At 54.0% G+C, this 26,906-nt stretch overlaps 1 protein-coding gene across 1 annotated transcript in view; it reads right to left on the bottom strand.

Annotated features, from left to right (window-relative positions):
• Positions 1–1,610: 1,610 nt before the first annotated feature.
• The window catches only part of Hcn4 (hyperpolarization activated cyclic nucleotide gated potassium channel 4), a 38,879-nt gene continuing 13,583 nt past the window's right edge, over positions 1,611–26,906 (bottom strand). Inside the window, exons 2-8 of the mRNA XM_059266939.1 lie at positions 19,238–19,661; positions 9,984–10,145; positions 7,743–7,961; positions 4,546–4,692; positions 4,201–4,441; positions 3,196–3,360; positions 1,611–3,070 (exon numbers count right to left, since the gene is read on the bottom strand). Coding sequence (XP_059122922.1) covers positions 1,611–3,070; positions 3,196–3,360; positions 4,201–4,441; positions 4,546–4,692; positions 7,743–7,961; positions 9,984–10,145; positions 19,238–19,661 — 2,818 coding nt within the window. The remainder of the gene's footprint in view (positions 3,071–3,195; positions 3,361–4,200; positions 4,442–4,545; positions 4,693–7,742; positions 7,962–9,983; positions 10,146–19,237; positions 19,662–26,906) is intronic.

Below are 26,906 nucleotides of genomic sequence, written 5' to 3'. Positions count from 1 at the left end.
ACTCTTCCCACATCTCAAGGCCTGGCTCAAGCCCACCACTGGCCATGCACCTTCCTCGGGCCATGACGGAGGCCCAGCCACCTCCTGAGTCCTGAGATTTTAAGTCTTGGAGCCGTCAGCTAAAGGTCCCTGGGCTCTCGCCATAGTTCACTGGAGCAATGGGCTAAGTTTTATGAGGAGGGGTGAAGAAACATGATTTATTGAGCACCTACTATGCTGTGTGCCAGGCACTAGGCTGGGCATCTCATGCCTTTTTCTTATCCAGTTCTCACTGGTCATTGGGAGGCAGTTCCATAGTTGTTCTTATGAGGGAACAGAAAGGTCAGATAACTTGCCCAAGGCCACACAGCTAAGAAGTGGCAGAGCTGGGATTTGAACTGAAGCCTGACTGCCAGCAAGCTTCCATCTCTTTCTTCTGCGCTTTGCATAGGGACCAAGCATTAGGGCTCCACAAAACACTGTTTTCTGCTGGGAGGAGTACAGACTTTAGCCTTAGGGAAGTGTTGATCTGCAGCTCAGCGCAGCCCAGCTCTGCCACTCCTGGCTACGTGATTCTGGAAAAGCGACCTCAGTCTCCTCACCTGTGAAATGGGAAAAAAACAAAGTATCCACCTCACAGTCTGTGGGTATGTGTAACCAGTGCTTGGCACAGAACAGACTCAATAAATAGAAGTTCCCCTCACCTCTCATTGTACAGCTGGAGAAACTGAGGGCCACAGAGGTGTCAGGTGTGCTTGAGGCCCTGGGAAGTGAAAGGCTCAGCCTGGGGTCTTCCCCTTCCGTAGGACTAGAGGTTGGACTAGAACTGGGTTGCAGCCCAGAGATGGGGAAAGAGGGTCTGCTGCATGGTTCCAGGGGTCCTCTCCCTGAGGACTGGGAGAGAGAACGTCCCACAGAGCCCGCAGCGCCCAGCCTGCAGGCCACAGCAGATTGCTGATGTAAGGTGATCTGGGTGTCCTGGCAACATGGGGTTAAACTAGACTGCACACGCATGTGCGCACGTGGGAGCTGATATCTACACAGCTCTATAGAGCACTACATAGCTATACATAGACACATCTTACATACATATACATATTCATATACATATCTTGCTACGTTTACAGTAGAAAAAAAAAATGCAAGGCCCTCAAGAGCCCTGTGTGTCCCAGGGACTCCAACGCAGGAGGCTCCTGGGAACACACCCTAGGGCAGCCCCCAGCAGAGTGGACTCCAAGTTCACAGCCAAGGGACTGACGAGCTCTCCTTCTAAAGAACAATACCATGACAGGTCTGTGCTAGGACCCTGAACATGGGTCGCCCCACCCCTGCCCCGCCCCTCAGAGACCCTGCCTGCCTGCCTTTGGCTGTTGCCTTTGGGCCTTGCTGCTTGCCCCCTCCCTCCCTCCCCCTCCCCCCTCCCTCTAGTGCTGAGTATTAAAATAGTCTATAAAAGCAAGTGACCAAAAATCTATAGCTCTAAGAATACCTGGTTATTGTCTGCTGTCTTTTTGTTTTTCTGGGGGTATTTTTTAAATGGTTATTATTGTTATTGGTGTATTTCCTAATCACAGTTAAACCTGAAGGAAGAAAGGAGGGAGGAGCAAAAGGAGACCGAGGGAGGGCCCAGCTCATAGATTAGACGGCAGTTTGGAGGGCGCTAGCTCAGACCTAGCCCCAGGTTCCCTCTGGGGTGCAGCAGTCAGAGGAGGCCCTCCAGAAGAGGCGGCTCTTGCCCCAAACAAAGAAAGTGGGGGCGGCAAAGAACCTGAGGATGTCTTCCGAGGCAAAGTGACATGTTGGCCTGGGATGGCACCATAGGGCCTCCCAGGAGGCCCAAGGCCCCCACTGCTCCCGCTGCCACCCCCAGCTCTGGGGAAGACTGGGAAGGCAGCCACTGACTCCCCTGAGGAGTGAGGGGAGGCCCGGCGGAGAGTCTGTGCCCCATCCTGGGGGAGGGCTGGCTGAGAGGCTGAGATGAGCTTCAGGTCCTGTGTGAGGCGGCCGCCGGGGGTGAGGGGTGGCGTGCCCCTGCGCTGGGGAACCTGGGGAGGCGGAGGGCTGGAGGCGGGTGGCAAGAGAAGGGAACCATGGGAGCCAGAGGCCCGGGGTGGGGCACTTGGGAAAGTTCTGGGGGGGCCCGGGCTGTGGCCCGGAGGGCTGAGGCCTCCTCGGGGGGTAAAGGCTACAGGAGAAGCACCCCCAGAGGCCCCTGCCATGAAGGATGGCCGTTCAGGCCGTGGGGGTGTCTCTGGTGTACTTGGTGGACCAGCTGCCAGACCTGGGGACAACTCTCCAGGAGGCTGGCCCAGCTGCCCAGGGCTGGACGATGGTGACCTAGAGGAGGGCGGAGGCGGCAAGAAGTGCTCCAAGAGTCCCAGGCCTCCGCGGGCCCCAGGCAGTGGGGGTGGCAGCTGGGCAGCCTGTGGGGAACGAGTGCCTGGCTGCAGTGGGGTGAGCAGCGGGGAGTCAGAGGATGACAAGGAGCCACCTAGCGCCTTGTGAAAGTGGCCGAACCCAGCTGTGGTGGCCGCAGCTGCGGAGGTGGATGGTGTGGGGGCTGGTGGGGAACCGCAGGCCCCTGGAGGTGGGGAAGGGCCGGAAGAGGGCAGGAGAGGGCTCAATCCAGGAGGTGCCGAGAATCCAGCCAGCTGTTGGATGTGGAAGGAAGACGAGGATGGCGTGTCCACCTGCGATGGGCTGCTGGCTGGCGAAGCAGAGCCCAGCGCCGAAGGGATCAGGGACTGCAGCCTCCTTGGGTGCCTTGGTGTCTGTCCAGCCCCAAGGTTGCCCAATCCAGGTCCCGGAGGGGGCCGGAAGATGGCGGCAGGCAGGCGAGGGTGGTGTGTGAGGGCTATGGCCACCGACGTAGTGGCAGCAGCCGCCTGCAGCGGTGCCTGGATCAGCGGGGTCCAGATGACAGGCGTGGGGGTTGGGGTGGCTGAGGCAGCAGCCTGGACTCGGTGCGCACAGTGAGCCATCTCTCGGTCATGCCGCACGATCTGCTGGATGATCTCGTTCTCCTGGTAGTTGAAAACACCTGAGTTGAGGTCGTGCTGCACCTTGTGGAGGAGGATGGAGTTCTTCTTGCCTGAGCCATAGAACAAGAGCAGACACTCAGGCCACGCCGGAGATGGGGGGGGGGGGGAGTGGGATGCGGAGTAGGTGCGTACTTGCCTCCCTGCCCTCCTGCCTGCACATCCCGCCCCTCCTCACCTATGCGGTCCAGCCGGTCCAGCGCAACAGTCTCAAAGGCCCTCCGCATCATGGGATATTCCTCCAGCACCTCATTAAAGTTGTCCACGCTCAGTGAGTAGAGGCGGCAGTAAGTATCCGCCCTCACGCTGGCTGTGCGCCGACCCCGGGTCAGCAAGCAGATCTCTGTGGGCACAACAGGACTCAGGGTCAGTTAGGCACAGAATGTCCATGCCGCCCAGAGCTGCACGATCCTGACCTTGGTCCGCACTATTTGGCTCAGTGAACTTACAAGGGTCTGCTAGGTTGTAGCCATACTAGGTACCAGCCCAGCCCCCACCAAACAGGTGCCAAGCTGTTTCTATCTCTGGGGCCAACCCTCCTCCAATGGACAGAATGCCTGTGTCCAGCCCCATATACCTGTACTAAAATCCCCACCTCAAGATGATCTGGTGCTCAGAAGTGGGGCTCTGGGAGGCGATTTGTGCTTTTATAGAAGAGGCTAGAGAGGGGCAGAGCAGATGGTTCAGCAGTGTGGCGCTTTTGGCCAAGTCTGATGATGCAAACTGGATATCCAGGACCCACATGGTGGAAGGAGAGACCTGACTGCCCAAGTTGTCCCCTAACCTCTACATGGGTGCCATGGTTTGTGAGTGTGGGTGGGTATGGGTGGTGTATGCAGGCTCATGCATGCACACAAATATAACAGAAGAGGGCAGGAAAACAATACACATGCTCTTTCTACCATCTGAGACACAGCGAGAAGGGTAGTCTGCCACTAAGAGAGCCCTTAATGGAACCCACCAGACTAGCACCCTGGCCTGTGACTCCCAGCCTCCAGAGCTGAGAAACCAAGCTCTATGGTTTATAAGCCACCAGACCTATGTACTTCATTATAGCAGTCCTCACAGACAGACACCCTATACTGGGCTTACAGATAACCACTTCCAGGCTGTGGCCGGGCCCTCGGTGCTCCTGATCTCAGGGCACCCCTCCAGCTTAGCTCCTAGTCACTCTTGTTCTCACCTCCAAAATAGGAGCCATCAGCCAGCTTGGTCTCCTTGTTGCCTTTAGTGAGCACACTGACAACGCCGTGCTGGATGAAGTACATCTTCTTGCCGATGGTGCCCTCACGGATGATGTAATCCCCAGGCTGGAAGACCTCAAAACGCAACTTGGTCAGCATGGACGTCACGAAGTTGGGGTCTGCATTGGCGAACAGTGGCATGGAGGCCACCAGCTTCCGGCAGTTAAAGTTGATGATCTCCTGCTCCGCAGATGGCACGGGTTGGGACACAAAGGAACAGGTGAGGGAACCGTGTGCCAGCGAGGCCTGGCACCCCCGCCCTGCCCAGGCTGTCGGCAGCTCACCTCTCGCAGTGGCTCACTCAGCTCCCCCAGGATGCTTTCCTCATCAAACATCTTGCCCTGGTAGCGGTGTTCATAGTAGTCATGGATGCGCTGCCGGGTGTCAGGGGGGAGCTTGTGGAAAGACATATACTGCTCCACCTGTTTATACTGAGATGGGGGAGAGAGACAGGTGTCACCTCCTGGCACCCAAGGCTGGTGACTAGAGGCATACTCCAACCCTGAGGCTTCCTAGGCCGACTTTGGCTCGACGTCATGTAATCACACTGTGCCCAAAATAATGGCCCTGACTCCCAGTGCCGTGGGGTGATGGAGGTAGGGGAGAATGTTGGAAACTATAAAGATAAGTGGGAACAGGGACTGTCCACAGACCAGGTATGGAACTAATGACCAGGAAGGGTGGTCAAATCTCCTCTAAACATCTGGTACTTCTACATCACTCTGGAGTCACCACCTCTGCCAGGGGTGGGCAATAGGCCAGTGACAGGAAGTGCTGAGGTGGGGCAGAGGACAGGAAGTAGAAGTGAGGACACCTGACTCTCTGCAAGATATGTCTGTAGATGCAGCCTCAGCTGAGACCTTGAGTCTTTTTTTAAAAGGGCAGCTCCAGTCCAGAGAAGACACAGGCCTGGTCGGGCAGCAGCCTCTTGACCAGCCATTGTGATGGAGGCAGCCTGCACACCGGAGCTGACTTTTAGAGAATTGCATCTCAACACACACGTGGAAGGGCACCGGGCAGGAGTGAGGAGGCTGTTGAAACAGTCCAGGGAAGAGCTGGGGGCAGGGCACCAGAGGGCAGGACATTTGAGACGGCTTCCTAGGTAAACAGGAAGACTCAAAGAGCTAGGAACCCAGAATAAAATAAGTGTAATTCTCAAAGAAGTCACAAGCAGCTTCACTCTGGTCATGGTGTAAGAGACCACAATTCCTTGTCTACACAAATCCCTGCTCTGTATACCACAGGCTGGGCCCTGATGCTGACTTCAGGCTGAGCCTCACCTCAGCCTGGCCCGAGTCCTGTCCTTTATGACCTGACACCTGTCTATTACCACTTACTGCTAACCCAGAATGTGGCTTTCTACCTCCTCCACACCGCTGCTGCACGTGTACCTCCTGACCACTGGCCTAGAGTTCTCTCCCACTTTCTCCTTCTGCCTCCTCAGAGCAAGCTTTCCTAGCCTTCCCCAGCCTGAAGGCTCTGCTGAGCTTTTCTCTTAACATCACAGGACCTGGACCTCCACGCCTGAGTGAATGGCATCTGTCAGTCACCCTTCAGCAGCGACGCCAGACCAGCAGTTAATGAATGAATCAACGGATCCTGAGGTCTACTGTGTGTCGAACCCTGTGGACAACAGAGCTGGATCCTGCCCTTGAGGAGCCATAGCCTGGACAGGGAAGATGGACCATCACTATATAGCTATATGTGATTATTTAGTTACAGGAGGCAAAGTGGGGGGCGGGGGGGCAAGAGAGGTAGAGGGTGTCATGGAGTCACATGACAGACTGGAGCTAAGTGGGTCACACAAAGTCAAGTTCAAGATAAGATGTGGAGACGACAGGTGAAGGAAAGAAAGATGTTCTGTTGCTAAAGCCTTGTCTAGGCCTGAGGCAGGAGCACCTATAGAGACCAAGAGCATGGGAGACCCAGTATGAATTGAGTTGAACATTAGCTGGATTGTGGCCCTTAAGTGCAGGGTGAAAATACCTGCCTAGGAGCTCATCTTGACCTTAGGAGCAATGGGAAACCTCTAAGAGTTTTAACAAGGAACAGTTCTGTTTCATTCGTATACACACACACACACACACACACACACACACACACACACACACACAAACACAAACACACGTGAGGCATTGGTACAGGGTCTTACTATGAGGTGAAGGCTGGCCTGGCTTCATATGGACTGGCCTAGAAGTCCCTGTGAGGCTAAGGATGGCCTTGGAACTTCTGATCCCTTTGCCTCTACCTCCCTAGAGCTGGAGTTACAGGCACATACCACCATACCCAGTTTATATGGTGCAGGGATCAAATCCAGGTCTTTATGCATGCTAGCATGCATGCATGCTAGGCAAGCACTCTACCAACTGTGCTATATCTCTAGCCTGGTCTGGTATTTTTGATCCTCCTGCCTCAGCCTCCTGAGTGCTAGAGTTGCTAGCTGCTGGAGTATGCCACCATACCTGGCACAGATATATAGAGAAGTGGCTATTTAGTTCATGACTATTGAAAAGCCTATTTTGTGTGAATACAGTGCTAACCGGCTTACATTACTCCTCACAGACCCCAGGGCAGATCTTCCCCTACAGCCCTGTTCTGCACAGAGAGAAGTGACAGGACCACACTCAGAGCTGTCAGAGGAGAAGCGAAGGGGACTTCAGGCTGCCTAAATCCAGGCCATAGTTCTCAGTCACTACCATCATGGCTGTAGTGACCCAGAGAGGAGGCTAAGCAGGAAAGCAGCACTTTCAAGAGGCCATCAGGCAGTGCAATCAGACTTGACTGACATCGCCTAGCTAGGGGCTGAGCTCATGAGGTCTGTTCGTAAAACGGGCAGAGTGGAGGTTTGGTGTGGCGGAGAAGCAAGCAGGACTGCCCTGATTTCAAACATGATGAGGGTGGGTGGTTCATGGGCCACCCAGGAAACACTGGAGCTGAGAACAGGATGGGCTGGTGAGGCACCTGGTCTCCCTGCATGCAGATGGCCATGGAGCATGTGAAGGTGGCATGTCAGAGCCATTAACACCCAGGGAAGCCTCAACAGGATCCAGACACTTAGGGTCCTGTGGTGACGAATAAGAAGAGAAGCCAGGTGAGGCCAGTAGCAAGGACTGGCCAGAGATGTGCAGTATGGCCACTGAGTGGGAGGCCAAGGTGTGGGGACCCGTCAGCTGCCGCTAAGTGTGGCTTGAAGACCTCACTAGATGTAGCAATAATGATGACACTGATCCCTCCTAGTAAAGAGACAACTCACCCCACCCCCACCCCACTACAGCAGAGAAGTAGGAAGGCTGTGCACAGAGCAGAAGGTCTAAGTGAGGGATTTGACCAGGTTCTTTCTCATCTAGGAAAACTCTCCAATACAGTATTGACCGTTGTGGGCCTGGTCACCCACTCGCTGGCCATATGTGCTTCCTCTAGCACAAGTCCAATGAGCAGGTCCTCCTGAGAAAGCCCCGGGTGGACACAAGGCTCAACCTACCTTCTCCTGGTACTGGCGCCGGGAGGAGTCCAGAGATTGGATGAGGGCCGTGGCGTGGCCAATGAACATGGCGTAGCAGGTGGCCCCCACAATCATGCTGAGCATGGTAAGCCAGACGTCAGACATGCCCACAGGGGCCTGCCGGCCATACCCAATACACAGCATGTGGCTCATGGCCTTGAAGAGGGCATAGGAATACTGCTTCCCCCAGGAGTTATTCTGCAGACAGAGCACAGAAGGACAGATGGATGGATGGGGATGGGGAGAGCAGGCCTGGGCCAGTAATAGGGTAGACCCTTCTTGCTAGCGCCTACAAGATTCCTTGCCAACCTTCAGGCACAGGGCTCCCCGGTGTTGCCGTTGGCTGAAGACCTTCAGTGGTGAGCAGGGAAGCTGGCACCGGCAACCCCTGGTGGCGGGGAACAAAACCTAGGCCTTCCTATGACAGTGGGGTGGGGAGGGGGAGGCAAGGACCACACAGGAAGTTGCATCAAAGGGGTGAGCCAGCTGGCCCTGGTCTGACCTCAGTGGCAAGGGAAAATTCTCAGTGGCAGGAAGGCTAAATTCTCCTGGCTGGGTAGCATATGGCCCCGGGCTGAGCTACCCCGCTGTCTTTCCCTGCTAAGTAGCTTCATCCCCTCTCCCTAAACAGCTGCCAATGAAGCCCATTTCCCCACTGACCTCAATTATAAAGCTAGCGCTGTTTCCCCTGCAGGAGCCCACATCACGGTCCTCTTTTGAGGGAGCAGCAGTTGGGGCTTCCTGCCACGCTCAGAACCCTGCCCTCATCTGCCCAGGGCTGTGGCCCCTGACTCTCTTGCCATTGCCCAGAAAGTGGACTCTCCTCAGTACCCAGTGCCTGGCGGGGAGGAGGGACATAGGGAGGGAGTCTTAGCTATTTCTGTCTCCTAAGCCAGTCAGTGTCTCAAGGAAGGCTCTTCGTGGGAGCACAGGGCTCAGAAAGGCCATCTCTTGAATTTAGTGCATGTGTGGGCCTGTTACCTTCACACACATAGAAGAAATGCCCCCCCATAAGAGGGACCATCAAATGAACCCTACCCCTGGCCTTTTCCCCAGGGTCTCCACTCAGAAACCAAGGTGTAGGGGACAATGTAAGCCACAGAGCCTGTGCCCAGAGCCCTAAGTGCATTATCTGGCCGTTCAGACATCTGGAGGATGTCAAACCAGGCCTGTACCAAGTTCAAGGTCACCATCCTGGCTAGGGCTGAGCTCATTTTGTGGAGTCTGTGGTCCAGTCCAGACCGGGGTGGGGCGGGCAGGGCTTCTCCCCAGGGGTGGCAGAGGCCTGGGCCCTAGCCTTAAGGATTAGGGGCAGCCCCCAGCTGTCCTCCTGTCAGGGCTTCCGGCCTCACTGCTGAGTCTCTGGGAACAAGGGAAATTCAACCCATATGGCTGATTCACTTACACTTAGCTCATCAAAGGCTATTTTGTAAAGGCCTGTTTGATGCTGAAGACGCCTCAGGGTCTCTTTCACCTCTTTCAAAGCCTGTTCTTCACCCCCTGGGGCCCTGGGATTTGCCTTCAGACCACACCAGACTAACCAGGAGGAGAGGCAGGGGGTTCGCCGAGCCAGAGCCAGAGAAATGCCCATAGGGAGCCCTTCTCCGGGACCCTTCCTATCTGTAGCTGGGGGCTCTGTCCTATGGCATTTGGAAACCCCACTCACGGTGTTGGAGAGGGTCACTCTCCCGCCCGCCCACTCCCCATGCTCAGCACTGCACAGGTGGCTGGTAGGTGGGTCTGTTTAGGGAGTTGGAATCCTCAGCTCTGCCCTCAGAGCAGGAAGTGGCTGTGTGGGAGCTTGGAGTCTGTCTGTGCTGCTCACAGCGCCCTCCGGGCCTTTGGTTTTTCCCAGCTCAGCTTCTAGGCAGCATGGTTAGGGAGGCAGGAGTCATCAGCTCGGTTTGACCACACTAGCCCAACTCAGGGTAGCCCAGATCTTGGTCTCCTTGGGTAAAGCCAGACCAGCACATGACTGAAATTGAAAATGTTAGAAGGTGGCAGGAACAGTTCCAAGCCAAGAGCTCCGTGAATGGCTGCTTCTATCAGGAGGGGGAGCTCAAACTGAAAAGAACAGAGCTATGTGCCCTCTGGCACCGGGCCAGCATCTCAGGGTCCCACCCACATGCTGGGATTCAGGAGGTGCACCAGCCTCTCTACCCATCCCCGCTTCAGGAGAGGAGACTCCTGGCCCAGACGGAGGCAGTGATGTGTACTTACCACCATGTCATTGATGGACACCCAGCAGTCATGGGGGAAGTCCTGCAGCATGGGCACCAGGAACTGCAGGCAGCCATCCCAGTGGCAGAGCAGGAGCATCATGCCAATGAGGTTCACGATGCGCACCACAGCACTGGCCAGGTCATAGGTCATGTGGAAGATCTGCGGAGGCAAGCCATTGCCAAGACAAAGTCAACCGTTGGAGTATGTGTGTATGTGCAGGCTGGGGCTGGGGAGGGAAGATGATAAGCAAGACCCAGACGAGGCAGGCTGGAGGGTGCCATGGTGACACTCCTAGCATCCGTGCAGATACAGACATTCTCCCGTGGGAGGTGCAGCTCTCCAGGACAAGACGTGGGCAGAGAGGCCACCTCACCAGCTTGCTGAGGGCATGTGGACACCAGGGAGAAGCTACCTAGTCTGAAGCATGCTTGACATGTTCTGGAGTCAGGCCTTAGATATGTTCTAAATCTGTTACTGGGACATCAGGGCCCAGCCCTGGGAGTGGCCGAGAAGATAGCACGGGTCCACGGGCTCCATGTTCAGATAGGTCTAGATCCCAGGCCTAGTTCCGACCCAATTCATAGCTGTGCAACCTTGAGGAGGTCCCAGGACCTCTCTGATCATCTTTCACCATCACATGGAAAATGGTGAGAAAAATTCAAGACTGAGTGGTTGTCAAAAGGATTAAATTATACATATGAAGTACTTAGTACTGAGTATAGACGGATTCAATAAATTACAAGCCATTGTGAGACAATGTTATTAATAATTAATCTCCATGATTAGTTCATACGCATTAGTAGTACTGCTGTTTCTTACACTTGAATCGGTTACAACAGTGCCTCCACCCCAGCCCACTGAACCCTGTCCACCTGCATGTGTGGCTCTGTGTGCCAAGCTGCAGTGTGGCAGGGTCTGCCCACAGTGGGTGCATGGTAGCCTCCCTGGTCCTACCTCTTCCTCCAAAGCTGCCATACACCAACGTATGGCAGAGACTTGAGCCTGTCAGGGATCCCCAAGGTTACAGGGCTGTGAGAGGATGGAGAGAGGTTAGGGGAAACCTAGGAAGTCTGCAGGAGGTCTGGACTTGCCTCTGGTCTGGGAGACCTTGGGGGCCTCCAGCCATCTGTCCCTAGTTCTGACCCCTCCATACTATCCCCAGAAAAGTACATTCCTCCTGACTGGATGGCTTTGGGTCCAAATTACAAACCTGTGGAGGTCAATTAAGACCCGAGTCCATTTCAGAAGGGGAAGAAGCTTAGTTCTGGAGACAGACTCTAAGTATTTCAGTTCGCAGTCTGAGGCAGCAGAGACAGTGGCCATGGCAGAACAGCCGTCTCAAGGGTGTGTGCTGAGCTAGGGCCCACAGAGGCAGACCTGCCCCGAATGCAGCACAAGGAAATCCCATAAACCATACGTCTTCCTAGCTGAATCGGGCTGACAAACTGTTAAAGAGCGTATGTTCTCTGGTCCCACTTAGACAGAACCTACCATCACAATGCCCCGAAGAACCAGGCTTAAAGCTAGAGCTGTCAGAAAACCACACCAGGGCCTGGAGAGACGGCCTAGTCAGTAAAGTGCTTGCCATACAAGCATGAGAACCTTAATTTGATCCCCAGAACCCATATTAAAAAGCTAGGTGTGGTTACATGCTCTTGTAATCCCAGCACTGGGAAGGCAGAGAAATAGGATTGCTGGGGCTTAGTGGTCAGCCAGCCTAGTCTACTTGGTGAGGTTCAGGCCAGTGAGAGACCTTGTCTCAATAACAAGGAAAATGGCACCAAGGGATACACACACACACACACACACACACACACACACACACACACACACACGGGCAGGGAGGAGGGGACCACATCAGAGCATGGGCTCAACTAGCTCCTCTTCCCGGACTGTCCCATGGCAAGTGACTTCAGCCCATGGCCAAACTCTGTTCATGACACTCCTACAAACAGCCACATGTGAGGAGGTCAAGGGAGTGCCTAGACACAGGGCAGTACCCTTGGAGCACAGAGCTCACGGGCTCTGGAGGTCAGCCTTGAGTTGTTCAGCTAGGGAATGCTAGCCTCTAGTACCCCCTCCCCATGCACTGTGCGGTCTAGAAAGAATTTCAATGCAGGCAGAGGTCCCTCTAGAGTGAGTGTCCACTCTGTAGGACAGTCTCAGGGCTGTGTCCTCAGAAGAACTCTTGACCGTCTACTACTCCATGTCTCCAGGAGGCCACCACATGTCAGCTGGTACCCAAGAAAAGCCCCTTCCATGTGGGGGGCAGGGAGGAAGCTTGCCCCTGCCCACCCAAGCTCAGAGTCAGTCACACACAGGAAAGGAGATTTGGGAGCATGCACAGAATCCCAGCAACGGAGGAGGCTGAGTGGGGCCCAAAGGGGGCTTGACAGAGAGGCCAGAGGCTGTGGCCTCCAGCATAGCTCCTGCCTCCTCCCACCCCCCACCCCTGGCTTATCAAGGCAGCACAATTCTGTGGAGTGTTTCTTGGCTATGGATTGCATTAGAGAGGGGACTTCTCTAGCTCTACCCTGAGTGTAGTCCCACTGTCTAAGGGACTCCCTATGGTGTATCTGTGCTGTCCATCACAAGAGACCCCCAAGGGAGACCTACAAAGCACCTCCTCACCTGAGAAAGGACAACCTCCTTCTGTTCTCCCTTCAACCCCAGAGATGCCCTAATTTTTTGTTTGCTATGCCCAGGACACAGGAATAGACAAGAGTGACAGATTGGCTTGCGTGCCCAGCTGTTGCCCTGTCTATCTGCACACGGACATATCCAAAGCCTCTTCTTCCGTGGCTGCACAAGCAAGTAACGTAAACAGGACCTTCAGGCTCCTCTTTCTGTGGAGACATCTCCCAAGTACCCACTGCACTGCCGTCAAGCAGGGACAATCTACACACTGCATGAGATGCCATCCCTCCAGCCCAATTCTCCACCAAGCAGCTAGATCCAGCTCTTCAAGATGAGCAAATTTTTTTCTTTGTTTTTTTCTGGTTTTGGTTTTGATTTTGGTTTGAGTGACAGACCATGCATTTGGGAAAGCAGGAAGGTGGGGGGAAGCTGGGGGAGGGGAAAGAGTAAGATTAAAATCTATTGTATGAAACATGAAATTAAAAAAAGAAGCAGGATGTGTCTGTTACCTTTGACTTGAAGCTGCCCAGTGACTATCAATATTTCAGATCACACACCACCTGCTGAACACAGCTTCAGCATCCTGGGCCCCAACTACATCCCCACCCCATCTCCTCCACTCTGCCCGTGCGCGGCCCTTTACCTCTGGCTACAGCGGCCTCCCTCGGGTCCTTGAATGCCCCAGCCAGTTCTTGCTAGGCCACAGGGATTCAGTGTTGCATCTGCCATCCCATCTGCCCGTGCCCTTCTGGCTTCTCACTCTCCCGTCTTACTGCTTGCACAGAAAGGGAAGTAGCCAGTGGCCCTCCCTTCCTGCCCTCCCCAGGACTGTTCCCTGACTGGCTTCTTCTGTGGCATTCTCTCTATCTAAAAGGAGACTTACTAACTGCAATACAACATGAGCCACATCCCCGCCCCGGCCCCGGCCCCCCGCGGCTTTTGTGTCTGTATTCCTCCGTGGAATGCACAGGTAGGCATACAAAACATCTGTTGGTTGCCTGTGTGCATGCGTGTGTGCTTAAATGAATGAACAGATACCATATGGAAGCCAAAGGAAGCCTCAGGCCCTGGCTGCAAAGTATCTCAGACTGTCACAACCCACAATCCCTGCCCTTTTCTGTGAATCACTCTGGGACATAGAGACAGAAACATCAGAGCTGACATGCTTCACGCAGTCTCTTCTCTTCACCCCTGATGTTTCGTTTATTTTAGGGGGCTGCATGTACCACAGAGAGCATGTGTGGATGTCAGAGGACAACCTTCACTGTGTTGAGACAGGATCTCTTGTTTACTGCTGTTTACACCAGGTCAGCTGGTCTGCATGCTTCTGTGGACTCTTTGCCCCTCAGCTAGCTGAAGGAACCCTGGGATGACAGATGTGAGCTATAGCAGCTGGCTTCAGGTGGGTTCTGGGACCTGAACTCACGCGCCCAGACTCACATTCAAGTGCTTTACCCCCCGAGCCATAGCTCAGCCCCCACTCTCCTGCACTTTCTCCATAACCATCCTTCTGGATCAAGCCTACAGTTCTGCCTTTATCACAGTCTCAGCAGTTATTATGGCATGGAGCACGTGGTGGGGTCGGGAACAGAGAAGAGCTTAACCATAGAGGTGACGGTGACCGTGATGGAGCTGAAGGTAAGCAGGTCCCAACCAGTTTATACATGGCTGTCAAAAGGGCCGTGCAGCCTAGGCAGATGCAGCTCACGGGCAGCCTGCTTTGGCCTCTGTGGAAAGAATAATGGTGCTTTTTCTTCCAGGTGGACAGAGAGCCTGGGGTAGCAGGACACGGTACTGAGTGAAGAAGGGTGTGGACGCTGAGGTGACCAGAGGAGTAGGGGAGAAGTATGTGACTGGAGAGCCAGGTGAACCAGCATGGCCATACCTGAGCTGCCCACTGGGAGCTGGTCCACTCACCACACCTTTAACACTGGACAGCACCTGGGATGTGGTTGTCAAGGAGAGGCTGGCCATCGCTGAAAGATACTGTTCTGTGCTCATGTCCCCACTGTGGGTTGGGGCCACATGCCACCTGCCAGTCAGCTGCACTGGGCAAATATTTGCCTTGCTCTTTATATTTCATTAAAGCATCCTATTACGATGTTGGCCCTGACTAGGGGAGTGAGCACTTTTCCTTCTAGGCTGCTGGAGACGCACCAGGCACGTGGCATACCCTCTGCCTGCCTGGCACTCTGAGAACCTGTGCCCACTCCTGCAATCTTTCAGCTTCACTGGAAAAGCACTGTGTCTTCCACGTCCTAGCATGGCCCCTCAGGACCTCAGTCTCCTTGCCTGTGGAACAGGTCACGACTAACTGCCAGCTCCTACACCCAGAGCTGTCTTTGGAAGTAGATGAAATGATGGCCAAAGGTGGCACACAGTAGGTACTCTACAGACGCTGTTCCTTTCCTTTCATCTCGTGCCCAGCCCTTCAACAGAGCTACATTCTTACTGTAGACCAGACCTCAGACAGTGGGTCAGGCTGCCATGGAGTTTCCACTGAGGCCTCTTCATGGGACCTGGCTGAGCTTTTCTGGAGCTTTTCTGTTTCCTTAAGGAAACAAACAAGTCCCTGCTGGCATCTCAGGAACAACCATCCACGTGAAGGGCAAGCCAAGATCCAAGAGAGGCCAGTGCATGGGTGTCCTGGGCATGGCCTGGAGCTCTGGGCTGAGGGTCACACTGTGGCCTGTGGTGGCACTAGCAGAGAGGGCCAGCCCTCGTCCTCCAGGGCCACTTTCCACAGATGCCAACCATTAGAGTCTGAGAGAGAGATGGAGAACTTGAGTTCTATAGAAAGAGGGTTCATCAGAGGCTCCTGGGCCTGGCTTCCTGCCATTCCAGGTTTCTGAGAGAGAATGCTTCTGGGATGGGTCTCTTGGCATGCTGAGGCCTCCAGTAGAATATCCGAAGCGGGGCAACCAAGGTTTCTAACAATAGCCTGCATGCCTGTGACAAGCTCACACCTCAGAGGGAGGGGAGAGGCTGGCTGGAAGAGGCTCTGAGGGAGGCTGCTGACCTAGATCGCTAGGGACGGAGGAGGCTTGTACCCAGCCTAAGCTACTCTGCCCACTCGGCTAGGAAGTCTAGCGAAAACTCCAGGGCAACTGGGCTGGGCCTGCCGGGGGACGAAGGGAAGGCTGGGAGATCAGATGCCTCAAGACTCCACATTTTCACCAGGGAGTTTGGAGCAAGCTGACTCCTCAGCCCCACCCTGGAGCTTCTTCCTTCAGGGCATGTCAGTCACAATCAGGCTCTCAGGGTCAGCTAACACCACTTTCACCAAGAAAGACAGCCATGGCCTGAGCACCTCAGCCTCAGAAAACATCAGTGCACGCCTGGTTACTGGGGAAACTGATCCCCCATCCCAAAAGAAAGAAATTACATAGGGACCCGAAGAGCAGATAGGGCAGGATTTTTTTTTCTATATCCCCACCTGCTCTACTCCCTGGCTTTTATGTAGATATGGGGTCAGAAGGATCTTCCTGGTGCTACTTCCAAGCCAGCTGAGGCTGGGAGAAGCCCAGAGGGTAGAGCGGGCTACATAGGACCCAGAGATGAGGTTTCTTGGGACAGCTGGGAAGCCCCAATCCAATCCCAGGGGAGCCTTTGGCTGGGCTGAGTACGAGCAGAAACTAGCTCAAAGCAATTTCCTCCCAAGCTGGTAGGAGAGATAAGGGAGCAAGTGCAGGAGTGAGGGGCCGTCCATCTGGCCACCCGGGATCTCCCTTCCTGTCCACGCCATGTGGGTAGCAGCAGCGATCAGTTCAGGGCCTCAGGCTTCCTGGGACCTCCGTCTCCCCCAGGGAAGATCTAGGACTACAGCCTGCCTAATGAGGTCTGGATAACCCAGAGGGTAGCCAGGCCAGAGGGGCAGTAGGGATAGTAGCCCTGGGCCTGAGCTCCTAATGCCTAGGGTGCAGGGACAGTAAAGGAAGGGTTTTTCTCTGCCCTGGGTGCAGTTAGCCTAGCCACGGGAAACTCTGAAAACTCCCACTAAGAAAGGAGGAAGGGTTGGCCCCAGGGGTTATGGGACCTGGTAACCCAAACCAGTGCCAAAGAGAGAAAAGGGCCGCTGTGCCCGAGTCTAGCTGTGGTCCTACGGCAGCGGGAGGGTTGGGGTTTGCTCTGGGTCCCGTTCTTCTACGAGGAGAGAAGCCTGCCAAGTCACATGGGGAACTACACCGCCCTCCTTCCTTTCACAGACACTCAGGGTGGGTCAGCTCACCAGCCCCAGAGGTGCTGTCCCTCATCTCCTCGGCCTTGAGCCCAGACCTACACCTCTGTGCAACTGGATGTCCCTTGGGGACTTTAGTGCAGCCCATCACGTACCACAGCCCCCATCCCCCATGACCCACCCCTCTTCTGGTATTCCCTGTTCCAGTTGAATCCCCAGTGCCCTGCCCAGGACACAGCACACACGTAGACACGTGGCAAGACCCTTCCAGACCAAATGGAACCCAGGCATCCATCATGTCTGCGTCCTACTAACAGAGGGGATGTAACTAGATCACAGGATATGGACCAGGAGACAGGAAGCCTGGGCCATAAAGCCTACCTGTGGGGCAGGTGGGCCTTCCAATCCTCACTTCCTTCACCAGGAAAATGAGGATAATGAACCCTGCCATTTGCCTTGCTGGTTATAACTAAGATTGGTGAAGAAGGCTGCATTAAAAAAGCCTTTAAAAAAAAAACCTGGACATTACTTATACTCATTTTATAGGTAGAAAAATTGAGGCTGGGAGATACAAGGTGGTACCAAGGTCACAGAGCCAAGCAATGTGTGTCTGGGATTTGAAAGTCAAGTATTGCTACACCAGGCAGGGGCAACCATACTGCTGGGAGCCCAGAGAGCTAACTGGATCCAGCCTCATTTCTGCCAGTGGGCCACTTGGTGACCTTGGTGCAGTCATTGTCTCTCTCCGTCAGCAGGAATAATGCAAATTTTCCAAGCCCAAGAGAATTTCTGCTGCGGAGCGTTTCTGCCAAGCTGGTGTAGGCACGTCTTCCACAGCACGTGTGTTCATGACGCCTCTGACCTGAATCTGCCGCACCCGAACCGTCAGCCGGGCTGCCGCAGGGCAGGAGGGCCGGGATGTCGGAACCTGATCATAGGCTTTCAGCCCAGTCAAGCAGGGCTTCTGAAGACCAGGAGGCCCGCAGGGACAGACACCTTGGCAATGAGCTTGCTTAGCACAGCCAAGGTGAGTGTCTCATACAGCGTATCTCCCCCAAACCTGAGAAAGCTCCCAGCCAGGCCTGCTTGCTATCACTGACAAAATGGGGAGCTGGGTTGGTTAGTTTTTAATCAACTTGACACAAGCTGGAGCCATCTGAGAGGAGGAATCTCAGTTGATAAGATGTCCCCATCCGTGTGGCCTGCAGGCAAGCCTATGGGGCATTTTCTTAATTGAAGAGTGATGTGTGAGGGCCCGGCCCACTGTGGGCAGTGCCCGGGCAGGTGGTCCTGGGATGTATAATAAAGCAAGCTGAGGCAAGCCCTGAGGAGCAAGCCGGTAAGCCGTGTTCTTCTGTGACCTCTAATTCCAGTTCTGCTCCAGGTTCCTGCCTTGAGCTCCTGCCCTGGAGCTCAGGACAGACTGTGAGCTATAAGGTGAAATGAACCCTTTCCTCCCTGAGTTACTTTCCGTCACAGTGTTTATATCAGCAACAGAAAGCCTACGAGGATGGTAGCAAACTCGGCCCCCAACAGCCAGCAAAGTCCCCGGCATCTCTTCTCCCACGGCCTTAGCCCTTCTCTTTTCCTCCTGTGGACCAGCGCTCCAGCTGGGAGTGAGCTGAGGATCTCAGACCCATCTAATTCATCTGAAGTTTTTCTAAATTTTGTTTCTGTAACCAGAGCCCTCAGACTCTTGAATTTCCTCACAGTTTTATACACAGGACTGACTCCAGTGCCCCCAGGGGCTTCTGGCTTTCATGGCCAGCACCTGTGTGGAAGCTGGAACCTGTTCTGGCTGTGATCACAAGACCTAGGAATGTCCTGGACCACTGACTCTTTGGCAAAGGAATGTAAACATTCCAACTCCCTTCTCTGGTTAGGACAAGTTCAGGGTATGGTGTACACTGTGCCCAGAGCTCCCCATGGGTCTTTGCTTGATGTCTCACCGCACGTGTCTCTCACTTTTCTTGGCCCTCGTGCCCTTTTTTCCTTCCACATTTTCCTAAAGATGTCCCCTCCCACCCCCCAGCCAAATCACTTTAATGAAAATCCCCATCGTGGAGAACATTCTAAAAGAATCCAATCTAAAACACTTGTCAACAAAATCTGTACCCCTGAAATCCAAATTTCTACATGTAATACAAATCTGTAGCATTAGCAGCCTGGTCCCATTACTACGTAGCATGTACATGAGTGTCCACAGGTATCTGTGTGGTGCCCTTTGTGACTGTCATGGACTTAAATGAGATGTAATTTGGAAAGCGCTTTGTATAAAAACTAACATGGGCGAAAAAGTCATGAAAATGCTAACGTTTGTCCTCTTGGGACAGGAATGCCATCTATAGCACCACAACCCATCTCCAGTCCTCTGAGAGTACCCACTTCTTGGCAGGGACCTCGCCCTCCTGCAGAGATGTTCTGTCCAACTACTCACCTCTTCCCACTGGTGAATATATCGAATGAGGCGGGAGAGCCGCAAGAGGCGCAGGAGGCTGAGGATCTTGGTGAAGCGGACGATGCGCAGCGCCCGCGCAGTCTTGTAGACCTCCGAGTCGATGCGAGTCTCCACAATAAGGAAGATGTAGTCCACGGGGATGGAGGAGATGAAATCCACCACAAACCAGCTTTTCAAGTACTTCATCTTAATGCGTTGTGGGTCAAGGATGATTTCTGTGTTGTCCTCCACCACGATGCCTGTGCGGAAGTTGAGGACCAAGTCAATGAGGAAGAATGTATCTGACACCACATTGAAGACGATCCAGGGTGTGGTGTTCTCATCCTTGAAGAAGGTGATGCCCACAGGAATGATGATCAGATTTCCCACCATCAGCAGCAGCATCGTCAGGTCCCAGTAAAATCTGCCCAGAGAGACAACGGGGTCAGTCACCAGGAGAGAGAGGACGAGCTACAGAGTAGAAAGGAAGCATTGTGGGGAAGTACATGGGGGAGAACCTGGGGGACTCAGAGGCACTCGGGGATACAGGCGTGTGAGCATCGGGACAAGGTGTGGAGGTTGCAAACACAGGGCCTGTCACAGACAGAGGCTCTTCAGTGACCCCGGATACCCTCCCCTGTCATCCAGTGAGCTCCCCAGGTATCACATCTTCTCCATCCCGCCTACCCCAGCCAGAGTCAAGCTGAAACACAAGCCAAACAACGACCTCTGGGGACAAATAAGAGACTGCTTCAGTGACAAAAGAAACGCATATCATCTTCCCCAGGCTCAGGCCAGGCTGAGGTTCCCTGAGGTTTAGCTGTGGCTGGGATAGGCTGTCACACAGCCATGCCACAGAGCGTGACCAGAGACCAGGGGATGTCCACTCACCCAGCAGGCGCCTGGGAGGCAGAAGCTTTAGCTCCAGCTTGATTCTGTCACTGCTAGCCTATGTGACATTAAGCAGGTCCAAGGCTCCTCAATCTAGGCCCCCGTTTCCTCGCTGTGGAGCCTTGTAATTGTGACCTCTAACTTCTCTCACATTGGCTCACAAGCATCCTCCTTAACCAGAAAATGCCTTACCGTCTCTCTGCCCAGTTTTCACATTGATATGGGAGTGTTACCCAGCCTTCATACACTTCTGCACACTTCCTACACACAGCATACACTTCATACACACAGCACATCCACCAGTGAGTTGTGGGTCCAACTTCAGCTTCTATGGGGTGTTTTTGATCTGGATACACTCTGCCAGTCATCAGTCCAAGACAGCTGCATGTACTCACTAGAAGCCACATCCAGGTATCCCCATTCACACACACACACACACACACACACACACACACACACACACACACAGCATGCAAACATCCACACCCCCCAATGAGAGAGAGAGAGAGAGAGAGAGAGAGAGAGAGAGAGAGAGAGAGAGAGAATTCCTTTTCATTTAATCTTCTGGGGAAAACAAACAAACAAAAATACTGTGGCATAGAGGAGCCACTTAGGGCCATGTGGCCCTTCGTACATAAATCTAATAATATACCCAGGCTAGAGGAGTTTCTAAAATTAACAGATTGGGTGTAAAGCAGCTGGGAGTGCTGACACCAGCAGGCTGCCACTCCAGCGGATCTCTACACCCCACCCCTCCCCAGCTCTAGTTCCCTCAATTACAGACCAAATTCAAGACAGTAATTAACAGGAGAATGTTTGCATTTAGTGGTCTTCATAAAACCAAATTACATGAGGCAAAACCACCCATTTCCTTACATTCTGACTAATTGTTTCAATCTTGAGTTTCCAGGTGCTTTAGATATTTCTGGCTGATCTGGGCTGGGGTCAGAATACTGGCACCTCCTTCTCTTATCCCGGGGCATCCCAGAAGCTATGTGGGGGGCAAATCGGCCTGTTGGAAGGGGTAGAGTTCTAGGGCCAGCCAACCTTGCATCTGTTCCTGCTCTGTTTTTCTCATCTGCTCATCTTCTCATCAACTCACACACTTCACCAGCAAAACTTGTCATAAGAACAAGATAAACTGGGACCGGTGAAATGCTCTGACCTGTGCCCTCTGTTATTAAGTGGGTAAATAAATGGCTTCAGTCAATTGAATGGCAGGAAAGTCATGAGAGGTGGGGAAGATGCACCCTCCAGGGACTAGCTGGAGCAAAACTTCTGCTGGGAGTAGGGCCGGGGGGGGGGGGGGGGCTGAAATAAGCGGGAGAGCCAGTGACAGAAGCCAGGGATCGACAGAAGCCAGGGATCGCAGCACCTGACTAATCAGATGACAGCACCTCAGCCTCCAGATGCCTTGACCCCAGGGAACTCACAATCCCCTTGGAGGAGTAGCCTTGGAGTCTAAGACACCATCCCTTGCAGCTGGGCATCTGGAGAGGTGGGTCTTTGTGACCGTGATGGGAGAAACCAGGAAAGTGCTGCTGGAGAAGGTGAGAAGATTCAGGCTCTGGGAACTGCCCTTGGCCTCGTAGACAGTGTCTCTACAGTCTTTGCCAGATGGTTGCACAAATCTCTGAACTGAGCCCAAAATTGTGTTCAGCACCATGGACAGTGTCCATCACGCCTGCCAGCCCCAGTTTGCAGGTCCCAGCCAGGGGAGCTTGGCAACAACCTCCCTGCTGGCCTCGTCCATGCACGCCACCCTCTCTACACCCCCAGTCCGGGTGACCAGAAGTATCTCAAGTGAGTCCTTCCTATGACTAGGACCTTTTGTTGGTGGCTCCTTGGAGACAGCCAAGCCTTTATTCGTAAAGAGCCCCCAAATGCTGCACAATGATTGAGTACTTAACTTTGTGCTTTCCATGAATGGGACCATTTAATCCTCCCACTGGTACTACAGCTACCACTGTTTGTGTTTTACAGATGATAACACTGAGGCTCAAACAGAAGCATTTGCTCAGGGTCATCCAGCTAATGAGGAGCAGAGGTAAGATTCAGGGAGGTCTGGGCTGGGGCTTAGGCAGCTCTGTGGGGTGCGGGGGACAGATGACCCTTCCTGGTACTGCATCATAGTGGAGAGGGTCCTACCAAGGTAGGTGGATCCCCTGCCCCAGACACAAAAGAAGAAACGGTTGCTGAGAAAATCTGAGAAGACTGAGCTTTCAGACATCAGCGCCTCCTAAGGTCTGGCCTGGCTCAGAGAACAGCAGATCTCTCCAGGGTTAAAAGCCACGTGGTCATTAGCTGACAGTCAGCCAGGAACAGCTGCATCTATCCTTCAGAAGGGAAAACTAAAGTCCAAGGGAATAGTCGCATTTCTGAAGCCACAAAATAGGTGTCCAATGTTCTCACAGCACCCCACTGTCCCTAGAACCACTCAGAAATACCATCACAATCTAAGACAACCAACTATGGTAGCAGGCACCAGGCCGTGATAGGGAAGCAATAGGCAGCCAGACCAAGACACTCTGGAATCGGCACATGCCAGAATCAGAGGCTGGAGTCTCTGTGGTGCTCAAGTGTCTTCCCCCTCCAATGCTGATGGGTCCTGGTCAGAAAGCAACAGCCGGGCTCTGGTCAGTCCAGGGGTCAGCCTTAAGCTTTGCCTCCTCTTTGGATCAGGCAGATGGCTGGGAGTGGAGGTCCAGAAGCCGACATTGAGGGGCCAGGATCCATGTGTAGAAGGTCTGAATAACAGCAGATAGGCAAGCAGCCCTTTACCACGGCGTCTGGATTACTTTATGGGGTGGTCTGAGGGGAGGTGCTACCCTCTATGGAGATGAGGGCAGAGAAGATAGCACCTCCTGACTTTGAACTCAGAGATGCTGGGACTAGACAAAGGGCTCTCTCCTTCCATGTGGGCTGAAGAGGATGGCTTCCTGTAGCCTCTTCGTTTCCTCAAGTTCAAGCTTGCCTGTGAGCATGTATGTAGGCAAATAGGCATGTGTGTGTGCACCACAGACTGCATGTCTGCAAGCATGCATACACACATAAATGCATTTTTGCAAACACTTGTCTGTGCCCCCATTTTGCTCTCATATCTACACCCACCTTCAGCAATACCCACTGGTATACATTATTGGGCACAAATGATTATCCCCTAGGAATCCTGTCAGCCAGAAGAAAGAATGCCACTATCTTGCCATTCAAATCTTTCCCATCATCCCATGTTCATCTGAACAGCTACCTCCTCTGGGCCTCTTGAACCTCTAACCTAAGGTCTTGGCTAGCTTGAGGCCTGGCTTCAGCTCTCAGCAGGCAGTGGGCTTCTGAAGGGCAGGTCTTCATCTCAGCCCTGGGCCGCTGGATTCTGACTGTAGTCCTGGTCCTCTACACCGTTAGGCAGCACCCTGTCTCTTCGTGCTCCTGTGTGCAGATGGTTCCTGCTCCAGGCCCCCACCCTCCTCCTAGCACCAGACCTGCCTTCCCACCTGCCTGCAGAATGTGCCCACCTGGAGGGCCAGCTGTCTCTACACCCAGCGAGCACACAGCTGAACTCAGCGTCGTCCTCCAAGCTGAGAGGTACAACCTGCAATATTCTGTCACTGTACCCAGGGCTCACAATCTTCTAGCAGCTCTCTACAGACCTCCCTTACCCCACCTGTCCTCACAAGCCCCTCAGAAGTTACCTGATCTTCTCTGGCTTCTCCTATGATGCTGTCCCAGATTTGAATCTCTGCACCCTTGCCCCTGCCTCTTACCTGGCCTCCACCCTCCATTCTGTTTGCCTCTAATACACATGCCCCCCTGCATGATCTTTCCAAGTCATGAGCAAGCTACCATAGACCTGAACCCTATGGGGAACCTGTACCTCAAGAGAAGACCCAAGCTCCTTAATCTGGCAGCCCAGCCACCCCTTCCCTCTGCTTCCCCTCAGCTCCTTCACAGTAGCCAATAGGACCCCTGGTCCTCCTCTCCCAGGCTCCTTCCCTTCCACAGCCTTGTTCCTCTGAAACCACCAGCTTTTGAAGTCCTTCCCCTTGTCCGAAGCTCAATGTCTTCATCCTCACAAAGCTGGTCTGTGTCCTCTGCCTTGGTCTTCGGCTCCTGTAGTGTTAGCAGACACCCTCCCCCACACCCTCAACTTCTCCACCTACTCTCCTTGCTAGTCCTTCAACAAACCACAGAACCCTGGAGACTTCAAGTCTTGGGAAAGCGAGGAGAGCTGGGACAATCTCCTCCAGTCATGCACTATCTGCCAGGTTTTCTGGTTGGCAAAGGAACTGCCCGTGGTGACCGTGGTCAGTAGCTGTTGGGCCCCTGCTACCCGCCAGGCACTAATCCATATGTCAGTTGTCTTTTGTCCTCATAAAGACACTAAGAGGCAGACACTAGTCATGCCCTTTTTACAGACAAGGAGACTGAGGCCCAGTAAGTTGCAAACAGCTTGACTCCAGAGTCCTGCCCTTAACCAACCATAGAGATAGAAGTTAGGCTAATGGTATTTTATTACTCCCAAACTCTGCCCACCCCCCAACTCTTTACTGTACCCTCTTCCATGATTCCTTCCTCCTCAGCTTCTTCATTGTCTGATCCATCCACATTCCCTCCTTAATGAATCTAGACCATCCTTCTCCCCAGAGCCCCTCAAGGTCAGGGTGAGTCAGCACCCTGCCCCGCCTCCTGCTGTCACTATTTGCCTCTGTAGAAATGTCCACCAGATCCTTTGGGCATCCCGTCGTCTCTTGGCCACCCCCCAGCATTCATCTGCCACCCGTGGGGCCCGTGGCAATCCCAGCACCTGGCTTGCAACCTTCCACGGCGCCCTGTCCTGCCGCCACCCTGAATGACTTCCTCTCTGTGTTGTGGATTCAGACCAACCCAGGCTCCTGGGAGCTGGAAGCCCCAGGGAGAACGACCCCTCTCAGTGTTCGCTGCAGCCACACACCCCAGACCAGGCCAGACTTCCAGTTGCCCCAGCTCTGCATTTTCAGTGAGCGGCCTCCCCACCCTCCCACCCCCCTGCTTTCTACAGCTGTGCCTGCTTAGCCTCAGGGTCCCGGGAGCTACCGTCTGCTGACTCTTCAGATTCTCCCCAGCGAGCTGCCTGTCCCAGACAGGACTGTCCAGCCCTCCCACTTCTCTAAGCTCATCCTGACCTCTCATGCTGACCTTCTGGAACAGTCTTCACAAAAACACAGCCCTGGCCTGGGAGGGCATCTTCCTTTCCGGGTCTGCATGGGGTTCAGGAAGAAGTGCCCCAATCCATTCGACTAAACATCCAGGCTCCTGAGCACCTCCTGTCCCCACTCTCAGCTGGGCCCTGGGCCCTGCCAGGTCCTTTCAGGAGACTGCAGCAGATGCCCCCACACCCATGGCCCCTCTTCCAGAAACTCTGAAGTCACCTCATGCCCCTCCTAGCAGACACCACCACCTTCAACTCTATAGAGACACGATAAGCCACCAGAATGTCCCTTCCCTTTCTGCCACCATACTCCTTTGCCCAACCTCTTCCTCTCTAAGCACAAGGGAACCTGTGAGTCTTCCAGTGGCCTCTGGAGGCCAACCTGTTCCTTCTCCAGGGGCCTTGAAGAAGGGCCCCTGTCTTTCTCCCCCTCTCCAGGCATCCTTTCCCATTGGATGTATCCCATGAAACCAGTCTGGACATACAGCAGAGGATGACCTTCAGTATCCTACCTCCACCTCCTGAGTGATGGGATTCAGGCATATGCTGCCATGCCCGGCTTTATGTTGTATTGGGGATTGAACCCAAGGCCTCACACATGCTTGGCAAGCGCTTTACCAACCAAGCTACTTATTTTAAGCTCTCTAAAGTCTACAGCCAAAGCCACAAGTACAGCCTGCAGGTCACAGGCCACGGTGGCAGAACCCTCCCCCCCCCCCCCCGCCACCCTCACCCTCTCTGTCGGGGTTCCTGTCAGTGTGCTCCTAGATAGAGCTGCCCTCCCTTGGTGCCACATCCCAGTCATCTGTCGGCTGCCTGCTGGTGAGGAGACCCTGCTGACTCCCGCCCCAGGCTTACATGTTAACCTCACCCCAATCATAGCTGACCTAGTCATCTCCCATCACCCTCTCTGCTCAGCCTTCTAGAAGGGAGCAGACTCCCTCTACCACCCCCTTCCTACCCAGCCCCCTCAGGTCCCAGGGTCTCCCCACAACAGTGGAGAAACTGCTCTTTTCCTCCCACCCCCGCCTGGCCACCAGGGCTCTATTTTTAACCCACCTCAATATCTCTGACTCAGAATCACAGGGCTCCCAGGTAGCTGCTCCCAGCTGCCTAGGCTGCTGCAGACACAGATCCAAAACCAAGGGTTGCCAGCTGGGCTTGGGCTGTGAGCATGCTTTTCTACTGTTTCCTCCATTGTCATTCACTTGAGTAACCGGCTGTTTTGTTCTCATGGAGGGTCCCTGCATGGCCCTTTAGTCTTTCTGTCTTCTAAGGGCCCTTGCTAGTCTAGGCTAAGGGCCCAGCGCCTCATGACAGAGTGAAGGCTGGTGTCAGCCACTCAATGAGAACAAGGCACCCTGGGGGCTATGACTGAACCACCCTTTCCGCACGATGATCCTTCAGCTGTGGGATACAGACACCTGGGGGTCTGCTCAAGGTCTGGCCTTCGGCAGCGAAGGATAGGGCCTGACATCTGTATTGCTCATAAACTCCATGCATGCTGAGGCTGCTGGGCCAGGGGACACACTCTGAGCAGCCGGGCTGCAGCTAGGTGCTCTGCTGTTTTACTGACAGGCTGTGTGGCCTTTG

The sequence above is a fragment of the Peromyscus eremicus genome, chromosome 7 (assembly GCF_949786415.1).
Source record: "Peromyscus eremicus chromosome 7, PerEre_H2_v1, whole genome shotgun sequence".
Classification (NCBI taxonomy): Eukaryota; Metazoa; Chordata; class Mammalia; order Rodentia; family Cricetidae; genus Peromyscus; species Peromyscus eremicus.
This window is presented reverse-complemented; position numbering and strand designations above follow the sequence as displayed.